At 42.7% G+C, this 16,605-nt stretch overlaps 1 protein-coding gene across 6 annotated transcripts in view; it reads right to left on the bottom strand.

Moving 5' to 3' along the window:
- Positions 1-214: 214 nt before the first annotated feature.
- LOC125458504 (serine/threonine-protein kinase 32B-like) overlaps positions 215-16,605 on the bottom strand; it is a 320,594-nt gene continuing 304,203 nt past the window's right edge. For 5 of the 6 annotated variants that reach the window (XM_048543844.2, XM_048543828.2, XM_048543836.2 and 2 more), the window contains one exon: positions 215-9,060. In XM_048543844.2, coding sequence (XP_048399801.1) covers positions 8,925-9,060 — 136 coding nt within the window. In that variant the 3' untranslated portion in view covers positions 215-8,924. The remainder of the gene's footprint in view (positions 9,061-16,605) is intronic. The other variant, XM_048543851.2, reaches the window with a different exon arrangement.

Genomic DNA, 16,605 nt, shown 5'->3' with positions numbered 1-16,605 from the left:
CATACTCCATCAGTTTCCCTTCAATTTGGCAAAGAGTCCTTGATCAGACGCAGTTAGACCCTCAGTTATATTCACAAGGCACCTGTGTTTTTGGCAGTGATACTAAGGCTACAAAAGGTTGTGTGATCCTGGTGGGTTTGTTTGACTGGTTTTACAAATGCTCAGCTGGCAGTTGATGTTGCTGTGATACGACATGGCCCAACCCAAAAACAAGTTGAATCATAAGTTTTATTCCTGATATTGTAGTTCTGAAGTAAATGCCATCAGACTACGTGCAACATTCCACTTTATTGTATAGACTCGAACACAACAGCTACTACATTTAATGATGCACACACATTGACAAGGTAACAGGATTTCCAAAGGCATTTTTACAGTGTATAACATAGAGCCTAAAGCACAAAACAGGCCATTTGGTCCCAACCAGCCTCTGCTGGCATTAATGCTCCACATGAACTTCCTCCCACACATCTTCAGCTATTCCCATCAGCATACCCTTCCATTCCAATCATTTGCTGTCACCGTCCTCTGAAATCCAATTAGCCTCAACCATTCCTTTTGATACAAAGTTCCACAGATCACCCCCTAGATTTTTGATTTCTGGAGAAAAGAGCTTCAGCTTATTAACATTCCTGATGAATATATCCTTTTGGTTTTGGTAAAATGCTTCTGTGTTTTGTTTCCTCCAAATCCCTTTTATAGATATTTTATTCAGCCTGTTCAGTTGTGTTATAACACACTTCTGGAGCAGGTGGAACCTGAACCCAGGTCTTCTAGCCCAGAGGCATAGATACTAGCAATGCACCAAAAGACCCTTAATATTTCCTTTATAGCGCAGAAACTATAAATGCATACAACTGTGGTCAAATCAAGATTTGATTTGTGTTCAACATAACTTTTCTGTGTTTCGCTTCAGAAATTAGCCCCAGTGTTTGAATTGTTGTTTTATGAATTCATTCAGTACTGTTGGTACTTCTAATGACTTGTGTAGGTGCATCCCATTAAGACTCCTATAGTTTTCTTATTTTTCTTCTGAAAATGCACCACCTTATTTTTTTCTATATTGAATTTTTCTTTGTAATTGGGCTTTAAAAGATTGATAGCTCAGAGCTGTAATAATTCCTGGGGGAGAAATCCAACTTTATTTGGATGTAAAATACTTGATAATCTTACCAAGATCTGCAAGGAATTCCCTGCATCCAATCTGCATCAACATCAATGAATTACACATCCAGTCTGCCATTTGATCACGTCCTCCTGTAAAATTGTCCATTTTTCCTCAGTATTAGCCATTTTTCATAATTTGGTTTTGGTTATAAATCTGGAAATTAAAGGCTGGATTTAGCACTGCCTGAGTTTCAAAGCTGTGCGGGGTAGCATGTTAAATCCAGTGGGCAACCTATCCACAGTCTAATGGTGCATCCTTGTCCCCAGCTCAATTTTGACACCATCCACACTTCCTGTTGCCTTGGTAAAGGTAACTAACACCCTGGTTATACTCTCTTCTACCCTCTTCCATTGGGCAAAAGATACAAGTTTGAATACATGTATGAACAGATTCAAGAAAAGCTTCTTCCCTGTTGAGATCAGACTTTTGAACAGATTGCTTAAATGTTAGTTCTGATTTCTCTCTCTGCATCTTCTTTGCAGCTGTAACACTGTATTCTGCACTCTGTTCTGCTGCCCTGATTCACTTTGCATGGTATGATCTGCTTCAATAGTATACAAAACAACACTTTTCACTGTATCTCAGTACATCTGATAATAATAAATCAAATTCAAACTCACTCTCAAACTTGAGGTCCTTAAGTGGGCAAATATTAGCCACATAAGGAGATTTGTTCCAACACGATAAGCAAGCCAGCAGCAAGACAGGCCCATACTGATTGACCAGCCAACTAAATTTACTGGTGGTGGGAGGATGATCCCTTTCTGAACTGCTTATCTGGGCCCATTTAGAGACCCCTCTCATCCAAAATTTCAACTCCCTTGCATCCTCACATGGCCAGTTAAACCCTAGGCACCTACCCCTTCACCAGATCCCCTTCCCAACCCAGAAACATATACAAATTTACAATCCATCACTGAATCCTCTGCAAGCCCCAAGTGCTGTCCAGGCAGTGACCATTGTTCACAATGGCACCATTAACACTTGACAGCTGACAACATCTGATTGATAAGAAACTCTCTTTGGTGGGACGTCCCTTCCTTGAGATGAAGAAACTGCACCTCTCAGCAAATATTCTTTTCCTAGGCAGGCTTGCCTGGGAATGGGCCCTATATAGTTTAGCACAACACTTCTGATTCCCAAGACCAAACTTGTTTATAATTAATTCTGAATAAAGGAATCTGGGTATTAATCTTCGAGTAACACCACTTCCCACCTTTGTCAAAGCTAACCCCGACTTTCCAGTTTCTATTTTATAGCCAACTTGCTGTCCATTCTGTTGCTTATTACTTGATGCAAACTATAGTCATGAATTTTCAAAGTGAAACTTTACAGATGGCCTTTTGAAAATCTAAATGGGTAGCATTTACCACATTACCCTGGGCCATATTTTCAGAATAAATTATGTAATTGTACTGCTGCTATCTCCTGCTGTAACATCTTTTCATACGGATGCAATGCAAGTGGAAGAAGAAGCTTTTCCTCCCTTCAGCGAATCACGGAATGCCTCCAGTGTGGAAATAGGCCCTTCGGCCCAATAAATCCACACTGTCCCACAGAGAATCCCAACTAGACCCATCCCCCTCTAACCCACCTAATCCACACATCCCTGAACACTATGGGCAATTTAACATGACAATCCACCTAACCTGCACATCTTTTGGACTGTGGGAGGAAACTGCAGCACCTGAAGGAAACCCACGCAGACATGGGGAGAATGTGCAAACTCCACACAGACAGTTCCCTGAGGGTGGAATTGAACCCAGGTCCCTGGTGCAGTGAGGCAGCAGTGCCAACGACTGAGCCACCGTGCTTGAATAGTTTATCAATTATTTCCATCTTGCTATCTGAAATGGCATTCTGGCTTGTATCTTTCAGATGGCGAGGTTTCCAGCCTATTCACACAACCTATCCCAGTCACTGAATATTTTGAGAAGTGTTGAATGGTTAGACATGATACTTAGACCCTTCACTCAGGCAGAAGCCCCACCTCAGAGAGCTGACGACCAATTTTATTGCCTGGCAGCTATGTTGTCCAAGCAATCCAATGGTGACAGTGGCCGGGATCAGGGCTACATGGGTATGTGCAGGGTATCTTGCAGCATCGTGGAGAGGTGAGTGGGTGAAGGAGTGGGGTTTCTTGATGGAGTGGTCAAAGAGGGAGGGAACCCCCTGCAAGGGAGATACAATACCTCCTACCCCTTAGGCCCAAACCTGCCAGGCTTGTACCTTACCCTTCCCTCTGGATGGGGAGCAACCCTGAATCCTACCCCTGACCACCGAACCATCATCTCCCAGACTATCCACACCCTCATCATTTCAGGTAACCTCCCAGTCACAGCCTCTAACCTCATTGTTCCCCAACCCCACACCGCCCATTTCTGTCTCCTTCCCAAAATCCACAAACCTGCCTGACCTGGTCGGCCCATTATCTCTGCCTGTTCCTGCCCCACCGAACTCATCTCCACTTATCTCGACTCTATTTTCTCCCCCTTGGTTCAGAAACTCCCCACCTAAATCCATGACACCACCCACGCCCTCCACCTCCTCGAAAACTTCTGATTCCCTGGTCCCCTATACCTCATCTTTACCGTGGATGTCCAGTCCCTACACAACTGCATTCCCCATGCAGATGGCCTAAAGGCCCTCCGCTTCTTCCTGTCCTGCAGGCCTGACCAGTCCCTCTCCACTGACACCCTCATCCGCTTATCGGCATGCATCCTCACCCTTAACTTCTCTTTCAATTTCTCCCACTTCCTACAGACAAAGGGGGTGGCCATGGGTACCCGCATGAGTCCAAGCCATGCCTGCCTCTTTGTAGGTTATGTGGAACATTCCTCTTCAAAAGCTATACTGGCCCTGTCCCACACCTCTTCCTCTGTTACATTGATGACAGCATCGGTACTGGCTCGTGTTCCCACGAGGAGCTCAAACAGCTCATCCACTTCACTAACACCTTCCACCCCAACCTTAAGTTCACCTGGACCATCTCTGATACATCTCTCTCCTCCCTGGACTTCTCTGTCTCCATCTCTGGCATCCACCTGGAAACCGATATCCATTTCAAGCCCACCGACTCCCACAGCTGCCTCTCACCCATCTTCCTGCAAAAAGGCCATCTCCTATTCCCAATTCCTTCACCTCCACCGCATCTGCTCCCAGGATGAGGCATTCCACTCCTGGACATCCCAGATGTCCTCGTTTTTCAAGGACCGCAACTTCCCCTCCACAGTGGTCGAAAATGCCCTTGACCATGTCTCTCACGATTCCCGCAACTCATCCCTCACACCCCCTCCCCGCAATAACAACCAAAACAGAATCCCTCTCGTATTCATGTACCGCCCCACCAACCTCCGAATCCAATGCATCATCCTCCGACATTTCCGCCATCTGCAATCCGAACCCACTACCAAAGACATTTTTCCCTCCCCACCCTTATCTGCTTTCCAGAGGGACCACTCTCTGCATGACTCCCTTGTCTGCTCCAAGCTCCCCTCCAGCACCACCACACCTGGCACTTTTCCCTGTGCAACATCTGCCCCCACACCTCCTCCCTCAGCCCCATCCCAGGCCCCAAAATGACCTTCAACATTAAACAGATGTTCACCTGCACATCTGCTAATGTGGTATACTGTATCCCGTGTTCCCGTTGTGGCCTCCTCTACATCAGGGAAACCAAGTGGAGGCTTGGGGACTGCTTTGTGGAACACCTATGCTCGGTTCGCAACAAACAACTACACCTCCCAGTTGTGAACCTTATTAACTCCCCCTCCCACTCCTCGGATGACATGTCCGTCCTGGGTCTCCTGCATTGCCACAATGATGCCACCCAAAGGCTGCAGAAACAGCATCTCGTATTTTGTTTGGGAACCCTGCAGACCAAGGGTATCAATATCGACTTCACAAGCTTCAAAATCTCTCCTCCCCAACCTCATCCCAAAACCAGCCCACCGCATCCCCGCCTCAATAACCATTCCTCCCACCTCAAGCCCCACCCCCATCTCTTACCCACTAACTTCATCCTGCCTCCTTGAGCTGTCCATCCTCCCTGGACCGACCTATCCCCTCCCTAACTCCCCACCTGCACTCACCTTTACTGGTTCCATCCCCTGTCTGTCTCCTCTCCACCTATCTTTTCTTTTACCCATCTTTCATCTGCCTCGCCCTCTCTCCCTATCTATTTCAGAATCCCCTTCCCCTCTCCTATTTCTGAAGAATGGTCTTGACCTGAAACATCAGCTTTCCTGCTCCTCTGATGCTGCTTGCCCTGCTGTGTTCATCCAGCTCTACACCTTGTTATCTCAGATTCATCAGCATTGGCATTTCCTACTGTCTCTGACTGATAGATGTCCTCAATTGGAACAGAGATGGCTGGATGCCTCACCTGCCCAATGAAGAATTTCAGACAGCTTGGTGATGGGTAGGAGAACAGCTGGAACACCATGGGGGAAGTTTTGAAGAACTCCCCCCAACCCCCACCACCACTTCCACACATACCAGAGAATGGGAAGGTCTCCAAAATTCTGCCCTTTTTAATTTGGTCTCTTCATCTAATGTCATGTCTACCTGTTCACTTCCTGATAAATATTGTTGCAAGGTAACAATTCAATATTTAGTGTAACCCGATTTGTTACAGTATTGAGTTCCCATCCTGGAAGTGGTTTTGAATTATAGGTTGACTTTAGGAGTAAGTTGCTCATTGAGTGAAGGACACACTGTGGGGGATTTCTGCAGTGTGGATTATTAGAACTTAAATTTGATCTTTGGTTCAAACATTATTTTGAATTAAATATACATCATTAAATTTCTTCGCAGAAATCTGGCCACTTTTGTTTTTTTATCCCCCCAGAGGCACCTTCAGCTGGTAGTGTTTTTGAGAGAGGTCACCCTATTTCATGGTGCAAAAATATAGAACACCAACACTGTGTTCTACATGTTGGTGTAGAAATTCTGTCATGTCAACATTTTGTGTGAATGGAGGATACACTGAAGCAGCTGATTAATGAGGCCTGAGGCTTGCAAATGCTGGGTCTTGGCCTTGTTATAATGAAACTGACAGAGCATTAGAGACTGCGGCAGGAGTTGAGTAATATGGTAGCATTGATATGTGGATCCAGAGATGGTGATCCAAAAGCCTTGGGGTTGAACAGAGTTGGAGACAGGTAATCAGGGGTCAGGTTAAGGCTTGGTGCAGGAGAACTGCTCAAAGCTTAGAAGAGGAAACCAGTTACTCTGGATTGGGAAAAGATATACAAATTGGCAGGAAAGGCTAAGGCATCAAACCAATTACAGCTCATTCGATTTTTAAAAAATGATTTATTTTTGTGCTTAGCCTTATTCAGAATGGTAGATTTAGATTTTGAGAGAAGCTAATCTGTTTGAGATTTGGCAAATATTTAAGCTGTACTCATTTTTAGTTCTTTTTTTGAATAAAAGCAAAATATTGCAGGTGCTGGAAATCTGAAGTGGATGCTGGAGAAACTCAGTAGGTCCGGCTGTATATCTGAAGAGAGAAACACAGTTAATATTTCAAGTCCCCTCTTTGTCGCTCTCTGCAGACCTACTGAGTTTCTCCAACATTTTCTAATTTTAATATAATTGTCATCTAGTACCCTCCAATAATTAATGATATTGTTGTGTGAACTCAATTGTGAAGTTACTCATTTATCATGTGACAATGCTACTTTCTGACTAGACTGTGGGTTTCTGCTAAATCTAATTCAAGGCACCACTGCTCTTCAATGAGAGTCAAATAATAGCAGTTATTCAAGTATTGAAGTACAGACCAAAATGCTACATAACAGAAACTGAAGCAGTTATCAAAAACAATAACTGTTATTCAATCACCAGTTAATGTTTGCACCAAAATAATCTTCCATTTTAGTTTGTCACATTTGGAAAAATCATATCAATTTTTCAGCAACTCCCTCAAAAGTTTCTAAAATTATCATTGCTGATCTTAGAAATAATTTAACAGCTGGTCACAGGAGAAAGCTACTGTTCAAACCCCAGTGTTCATAATGACTTGATCTGCAATGCATTGATTTTTGTCATTGTCTAGAACTTAAGTGGCAATTTGTATGTACATCTCCTATTTACAGGCTACAACAAAAATCAGGAGTGGAATTTAGTGGATCCCATTGGAGCAGGCATGGTGATGGGTGAAGGGGAGGGGAATTAGGCAGGAGCACCAGTTTGGATACCTAGTATCAGGAAAACTGTGCCAGTGAAGTTGGTTAGGAGGTAATTGAAAAGGGGAATCTGCCCATCAGTTGTTGGGTGTCAATTAGGCTCATTAACAAGTCAATATGCAGTTAACCCTTAAGTTACCACAAATTAGTGGTGGCTCAAGAATTAACTCAGAGTTACACGGCTTTCCTGTTGATCCCAATGCTCGCCGACCAAATCCTGTTGGTTTTGCCACGAGCCTTCCAGAAAGGGTGCTTTCATTGTCAGGTACTCGGTGTCTGATCTAGCCACCCAGTATCAGGAGGATGCCACTGATAACCACCTCCCTTCCATTGAATCTGACCTCCCCCCACTCCTGTGACCACCATCCTTCTCTTGCTCACCTTTGGCCTGCGATCCTGCATTAATCCTGGGCCTCTCATGGCTGTCACTGCTGTTAATGGTACTGGCAAGGTCCCACACTAATTCTCCAATAGCTGGGTGAGACAGCCATTGGATCCATTAAATCTTGCCTCATGAGCTCTAATGAACCCAACTGAGCTCTTTTACTTAAATGCTGTCAATTTGCTTTTATCACAAATGTAATAAAGCAAGGAGCAAAAATAGCGTAATAAATTTTCCTGTCACAAATTCAATACTTTAATATTTAAAAACTAGTCCTCTTTTGATAATATCTTTCCTCACCATGAGATTCTTAGGCTATTGGCAAATAATAGCTAATATCAGTTGTAAATTGTAGTCTTTAAACGTAATGTTAACTCTATATTTACATTTCTTCCAACATGTACAAACTCAAATTTAAAAAAATCACTGGAGAGATATAAATCATTTAAGATAATAAAGAATAAGTAGCTGGCTATTATTGATGAAAATTAAATTTACAATAAGGCAAGGCAGAATATAAACTTTGCCTAGTATTTATTGCTAACAAAAATGTACATTTTTCAATTTAATCACGTAATCTCTTACTTTGCCAACATTAACTGCACCACTAACTATGTAGAATTAATCACGCAGAAATAAAATTCCAATCTCAGTTCATAAAACTTCTGTAAAGTCCAAATAACCATGAAACATTTCCATCAAGCCAAAAGTACTTAGTTCTGCATGTCAAGGGGAATAAGTACTAGAAAATAATTTTCTAGTGGGTATGAATCTTGTCAGTGAAATTATCATGTTTTAAAAATGCACACGTTCTTAAAATACAAGGCATAAATGTTAATTATTCTCAAAGGCTTAGGGTGGATACCGTAACATTCTTAATAGGTTTAAAGGAATCGGTGTGAAATTTAACTGCAAAGTAGTTAGACACCAGGATAGCTTCAAGATATATTTTGTCTCTTCTCTCTGTAAGATGATTGTCCTTCTGCCAGCCAACATATCCCTTTCCACTCCGTCATATTAGCCTATGAAAAGAAAAGTTCTTTTATTCTTTCTGCTGGGAAGCTAGTCACCCAAGCTCTTTTCCAGTGGGGAGAGGTGGTAAAACTACAAGGCATGCACAAAAATAATGTCATTGTAATGCAGAGTATTAAAGTCCTCAGAAGGTCAGATTAGTTCTGGTAGACTAGCTAGGAACTGAAGTGTAGAAAGGCTCAAGCACGTTGTTGTTCTGACCATCCTGCGTCTTTTCATGCATCTGACTGCAAGTTTCATTTTCTATCTTGGATGTTTGCCCATCCTCTGCCCGAGATTTTCTGAATCTGAAAAGTAAAGACCATAAAATGATGTTTGTGTATGGTTAAGAAGTGGGGGACTGACATTCACTATAGAACAAAGTACAGTACAGGTCCTTTGGCCTACAATGTTATGCTGAACTTTTACCCTAATCCTAAAGCCTATCTGACCTCCACCCCTACCTTAAACTACCATCCAAATGCCTATCTAATAGCTGCTTAAATGCCTCTAATGACACTGAGTCCACTACCCTCTCCAGCAATGCGTTCCACGTCCTGACCACTCTCTGAGAAAGGAACCTACCTCTGATGTCTCCCTTGTATCGACCTCCACTCACATTAAAACTATGTCCCCTTGTAATTGCTACCTCTGCAGCTAACACTATGTTGAGTGTTAAGGTGTAGAATTTTCAATGTAGCATCTCAAAGCAACTAGAGACCAAATCTATCCTCAAAGTACTAGTAACCTCCACATCCTCACTCTCATTGAAGTATCATAGTGGTGACAAAGAACAAAGAATTTCTGCTGTAAGATTTTGTACAATGTTTTCAAGCTTACTGTTCTACATCAAATCTTCTCTCCTTTTTTTCCTGTAATTAGTGACTCATCATTCTGTAGACACTAGAAGCCCTCTAATAATCTGTCTACATAACTAAACTTGCAATTTAAGAATAGTAATCAAGTTAGCAGGCTCTTCAGCAATAGAGACACCGTGACTTGATCTTCTCCGTTGAAATGTAATCTTTTCATCAGGAACCCTTGAGTAAAACACAAAGATAAGAATTCTGGATCATCTTCTTTTCTTCCCTGTGATGAACCTAGTTTTTCACTGAGAAAGTTCTAGCTTCATCTCAGGAAATAATGATTTCTTTCTCTTTCCTTCCTGTATTACAATGGGAACTGCTTTGAATTTTGTAAAGCATAAATACATGGATTATAATAAATTAATCTATTTATCTTATTCGCCCTGGAAGCAATATTAAATGCATTATATCTTTTGTGTGTGACCTCTACAATGGTTAGATGAAAAATGTTGAACCCCATATTCTCCATAACTTAACTGATAAGTCAAATCATTAACATTAAAATAATCCAGTGCGTACTAACATTTACGGTATTTCAATGGCAGATAATTGCTTAACTTAAGGAGTCATTACTGGAGACTTGTTTTATCCATAAGCTTATGCAATTTTTAAAGTCTCTGCTTTAAGGACAAGCATTCAACACCTTGCAATTATGGTACAAAATTAAAGTAGAAAAACATCTTCCCCAACATATTTCACAGGAATAATGAGACAAACAACACAAGACAGCGCATAACGCAATAGACATGACTACAGCCAACGTTGAACTAATCAACATTATGTCCTAACCCAGAAGTAGTTGGAGGTATTGCAAAATCTTTTAAAAGCAATGAGGTTTTAATATAGTATCACACAATACTCTTGTGAGGAAGTTAAAGCCCGTGGAATAAAAATAGGACCGTAGCAACATGGTAGGAAAAACAATTATGAAAAATGGATATTTTTTTCTGCTGGAAGAATGTTTGTAGTGGAGTTCCCCAGTAGTGGGTATTGGAAACATTACTGACACATATTAATGAGATCTTGGTGTACAGGAGGCAAGTTCAACATTTGCATACGACACAAAACCTGGAAGAATTGTAAACCTTAAGGAGGATAGTGAACTTTAAAAAAAAACTCAGACAAGATGACAGAGTGGAAATATAGGTGGTAGATTGGCTCAATGCAGGGAAGTATGCAGAGATGCATTTTGATCAGAAGAACATCGAGAGACAATACAAAATAGATGGTACAATTGTAAAGGGATTGCAGGAGCAGAGGACATTGATGTATTTGTTTACAGGTGGAAAGAGCAATTAAAGTATATAGTATCCTTGTTTTTATTAATAGGGGCATAGGGTACAGGAGCAAGGAGGTGATGTTGAATTTGTTAGACCTCAGCTGGAGTATTGTGCACAGTTTTGGACACCCCATGATGGGAAGGACTTAACACATTGGAAAGAATGTAGAAAAGTCACAATAATGGTTCCAGGCCTGAGAAATTTCTTTTATGAGGATGGATGAAAGAGACTGGTACTGTTGTATTTGGAGAGATGAAAGCTAATGGAAGAACTGATAGGGGTTTTCAAAATCATGAGAGGTTGGATAGATAGATGGGGAGAAACTCCCTCTTGTAAAAAGATCAAGAATGAGAGGCATGGATTTAAAGCAAATTGCAAAAGAACCAAAGGTGAAATGACAAAAATTTTCACACAGCAAGTAGCTAGGACATGGAATATATTTCCTGGAAATGTGGTAGAGACAAGTTCAACTGAGGCATTTGAGAAGACAAAAAATATTGATGAAGACAATGTAGGTCCCTAACAGTTAGAAACAGGAGCATTTATAATGGGAAACAAAGGAACAGATGATCAACTAAATACATAATTTCATTCTATGTTCATGAAGGACACAAATAACACATCCCAAATACTGGGAACACCAAATCGAGTGAGAGGAGGGAACTGAAGGAAATCAGTATTAGTCGGGAAATGGTGTTCAAGACTTTGATGTGATTGAAGGCTGATAGATCCCCAGGCCTGAATAATCTACACCCTGGAATACTTAAGGAAATCACCCTAAAAATAGTGGATGCATTGCTAGTCATCTTCCAAGATTCTACATACTCTAGAACAGCTGCTACAGATTGGATGACATAAGATCACTGCTTAAAAAGGAGGCAAAGAGAAAACTGGGAATTATAGCCAGTCATCCTAGTGAGAAAAATGCTAGCGTCCATCATAAAAGAACAATTGCTGAGTATTTGGAAAACAGTGACAGGATCAGCATCGATTTTTGGAAGAAAAATCATGCATGACAAATTTACTGTAATGCTTAAAAGTAAAAGTACCTGGGGGCAATTTTTATACAGAGGGCGGTTTGCGTGTGGAATGAACTTCCTGAGGAAGTGGTAGATGTGAGCACAGTTGCGACATTTAAAAGGCATTTGGATAAGTAGATGAATAGGAAAGGTTTGGAGCGATATGGGCCAGGAGCAGGCGGGTGAGACTAGTTTAGTTTGGGCTTATGTTCTGCATGGACTGGTTGGACCGAAGGGTTTGTTTCCATGCTGTGTAACTCTATAATTCAATGCGATGAGTAGAGTTGATGAGGGGAGCCATTGGGTGTGGTTTATTTGGACTTTCAGAAGGCTTTTGACTGAGTCCCGCATAAGAGATTAATGTTGGACTGAGTGTAGTGTATTGAAATGGAGAGAAAACTAGTTGGCAGACAGGAAACAGAGAAGAAACAAATGGAGGAGTTCTGAGAAGAGGTCACCAGACCCGTAATGTTAACTTTGTCTTTTCCTTCACAGATGCTGCCAGACCTGTTGAGCTTTTCCAGCCAATTTGTTTTTGTTCCTGATATACAGCATCTGCAGTTCTTCTATTTTTTCCTCAGTAAAAACTAAGTCTTTTTCTGAATAGCAGGCAGGTGCCGCATGGATCAATGCTAGGATCCCAAATACCCACAATATATATTAATGATTTACATGAGGGAACTGAATGTTATAGCTCCAAATTTGCAGATGACATACAGCTGGATGGGAGGATGAGCTGTGAGGAGGATACACAAATAGTTCAATGCAATTTGGACAAGCTGAGTGAGTGAGAAAATGAGTGGTAAGTATGAACTTAAGGACTTTGGTAGCAAAAACAGTAAAGCAGATTATTATCTGAGTGGCAGATGGGAATATGCAGTGAGTCCTGGGTATCCTTGTACACCAGTCACTGAAGGTACACAAGCAAATGCAGCAGGCAGTAAAGAAGGCAAGTGGTATGTTGGCTTTCACATTCAGAGGACACAAATACACCAGCAGGGATGTCCTTCAGTCATACAGAGGCTTGGTGAAAAAACACCCAGAGTATTGTGTGCAATTTTGCTCTCCATGTCTGAGGAAGGATGTACTGGCCACGGAGGGAGTGCAGCAAAGGTTTACTGCACTGATTCCTGGGGTAGCAGGACCGACATATCAGGAGGGCTCGAAAGGAGTTCAGAAGAATGAGGGGAATCTCATGAAACCTAAAATCCTATAAAATTCTTACAGGCCGAGACAGAATAGATGCAGAAAGGATCTCCCAATGGTGAGGTACCCTAGAACCAGGGGTCACATAAACCATGTAGGACTGAAATGCAGAGAAACTTCTTCACTGAGAGGGTGGTAAGCCTGTGGAATTCACTCCCACAGAAAGCAATCAAGGCCAAAACATTGTGTGATTTCAAGAAGGAGTTGTATATAGCACTAGGCGCTAAAGGGATCAAAGATTATGCAGGTAAAGCAAGAACAGGCTATTGAGCTGGATGATCAACCATGATCATATTAAATGGTGGAGCAGGATCAAAGAGTCGAATGGCCTACCCTGTGCCTATTTTCTATGTTTCTATGTTATACTTCTTGTAGCAACCACATTTTATATGGATGGCCAAGTTCAGTTGCTGGTTAATCCCACCTTTTTTAAATTTATTCATTTGTGGGATAGGGAGTCTCTCGCTGGTCAGCATTTATTGCCCATCCCTAGTTGCCCTTGAGAAGGTGTAAGTGAGCTGCCTTCTTGAACTACTGCAGTCCACCTGCTGTAGGTTGACCCAAAATGCTATTGGGAAGGGAATTCCAGCATTTGTACCCAGTGACAGTGAAGGAATGGTGATATATTTCCAAGTTAGGATGGTGAGTGGCTTGGAGGAGAACTTGGTGGTGTTCCCATATACCTGCTGCCCTTGTCCTTCTAGATGAAAGTGGTTGTGGGTTTAGACGATGCTGTCTAAAGATCTTTGGTGAAGTTCTGCAGTGTATTTTGTAGATAGTACACACTGCTGCTACTGAGAATCGGTGGTAGAGGGAATGGATGCTTGTAGATGTAATGCCAATCAAGCGGGCTGCTTTATCCTGGATGGTGTCCAGCTTCTCGAGTGTTGGTGGGGCTACACTCATTCAGGCATGTGAGAGTCTTCCATCATATTTCTAACTTGTGCCTTGTAGATGCTGGACAGGCTTTGGGGAGTCAGGAGTTGTGTTACTCGGTTCAGTATTCCTAGTTTCTGAACTGCTCTTATCATTATTGTATTTATGTGGTAAGTGCAGTTGAATTTCTGGTCAATGGTAACCCCCAGGATGTTAATAGTGGGGGATTCAATGATGGTAATACCATTGAATGTCAAGAGCCGGTAGTTGGATAATCTCTTATTGGCGATGGTAATAGCCTGGCATTTGTGTGGCATGAATGTTCCTGCTACTTGTCAGCCTAAACCTGGATACTGTCCAGATCTTGTTGCACTTGGACATGGACTGCTTCAGTATCTGAGGAGTTGCAAATGGCGCTGAGCTTGATGCAATCATCAGCAAACATCCCCACTTCTAACCTGATGATGGACAGAAGGGGAACTGATGAAGCAGCTGAAGATGTTTGGGCCTAGGATACTACCCTGAGGAACCCCTGCAGAGGTGTCCTGGAGCTGAGATGACTGACCTCCAACAACCACAACTGTCTTCTAATGTGTCAGCTATGACTCTAACCACCAGAGAGTGTGCCCCAGGGTTCCCATTGATTCCTGTTTTGCTAGGGCTCCCTAATGCCACACTCAGTTGAATGCAACCTTGTTATGAAGGGCTGTCACTCTCAACTCACCTCTGGAATTCAGTTCTTTTGTTCATGTTCGAACCAAGGCTGTAATGAAGTCAGAGATGAGTGGCCCTGGTGGAACCCAAACTGGGCATCCCTGAGCAAGTTACTTCTGAGCAGGTGCAGCTTGATAGCACTGTTGATGACACCTTCCATCGCTTTACTGATGATCGAAAGTAGACTAATGGAGTGGCAATTGGCTACGTTGGATTTATTCTGCTTTTTAGGTTCAGGACATACCTGCACAATTTTCCACATTGTTGCATAGTGTTGTTACTCTGCTGGAACAGCTTGGCTTGGGGAGTGGCAAGTTCAGGAGCACAAGCCTTCAGTATGATTTCCAGAATGTTGTCAGAGCACACAGGCTTTGCAGTATCCAGTGTTACCAGCTGATTCTTGATATCATTTGGAGTGAATCAGATTGGCTGAAGACTGGTATCTGTAACAGTGGGGACACTGGAAGAGGCCATGATGGATCATCCACTCAGCACTTCTGGCTGAAGATTGCTGTGGAAGCTCCAACCTTATCTTTTGCACTGATGTGCTGGGCTCTTCCATCATTGTGGATGGGGATATTTGTGGAGCCTCCTCCTCCCATGAGTTGTTCAATTGTCCACCACCATTCACGACTGGATGCAGCAGAACTGCAGTGTTTAGGTCTGACCCATTGGTTATGCTGTTTGGTGTGCAAATAGTCCTGTTTGGCAGCTTCACTGGGTTGACACCTCATTTTCAGATATCAGTGATAATGGGAACTGCAGATGCTGGAGAATCCAAGATAATAAAATGTGAGGCTGGATGAACACAGCAGGCCCAGCAGCATCTCAGGAGCACAAAAGCTGACGTTTCGGGCCTAGACCTTTCATCAGAGAGCTCTGATGAAGGGCCTAGGCCTAAAACGTCAGCTTTTGTTCTCCTGAGATGCTGCTGGGCCTGCTGTGTTCATCCAGCCTCACATTTTATTATCATTTTCAGGTATGCCTGGTACTGCTCCTGGCATGCCCTTTTGCGCTCTTCATTGAACCAGGGTTGATCCCTGACTTGATGGTAATGGTTGAGTGGGGTATATGCCGGGCCATGAGGTTACAGTTTGTGCCGGAGTGCAATTCTGCTGCTGTTGATGGCCCACAATGCCTCATGGATGACCAGTCTTGAGTTGCTAGATCGATGTGAATTCTGTCCCATTTAGGACAGTTATGGTGCCACACAACATGATGGAGGTTATTCTCAATGTGAAGGTAGGACTTCATCTCCACAAGGACTGTGTGGTGGTCATTCTTACCAAAACTGTCAAGGATAGACACATCTGCAGCTGGCAGATTGGTAAGGATCAGGTCAAGAATGTTTTTTCCTCACCACCTGCTGCAGACCCAGTCTAGCAGCTATGTCCTATTGTACCCAAACAGCTCAATCAGTAATACTACTGCTGAGCTACTCTTGGTGTTGGACATGAAAATCCCCCACTCAGAGTACATTTTGTCTCCTTGCCATCCTCAGTACTTCCTCTCAGTGATGTTCAGCATGAGGGAGTACTGATTCATCAGCTCAGGCAGGATGGTACTTAGTAATCAGCAGGAGGTTTCCTTGCCCGTGTTTAATCTGAAACCAAGTGACTTCATGGAGTCTGGAATTGAGGACTCCCAGGGCAACACCTACAGACTGTATAGTACTGTGCTGCCACCTCTCTTGGATCTGACCTGGCCATGGAACAGTGCATATCCAGGGATGGTGATGGTGACGTCTGGCACATTATCTGTTAGGAACAATTCTGTGACTATGACTAAATCAGGCTGTTGCTTGACTTGTCTGTGAGACAGCTCTTGCAATTTTGGCACTAACCCCCAGATGTTAGTGAGAAGGATATTGCACGGTCGACAGGGCTGTTTCT

This window comes from Stegostoma tigrinum, chromosome 1 (assembly GCF_030684315.1).
Source record: "Stegostoma tigrinum isolate sSteTig4 chromosome 1, sSteTig4.hap1, whole genome shotgun sequence".
Taxonomy (NCBI): domain Eukaryota; kingdom Metazoa; phylum Chordata; class Chondrichthyes; order Orectolobiformes; family Stegostomatidae; genus Stegostoma; species Stegostoma tigrinum.
Note: the sequence above shows the minus strand (reverse complement) of the source record. Positions and strands in the feature narration are given on the sequence as shown.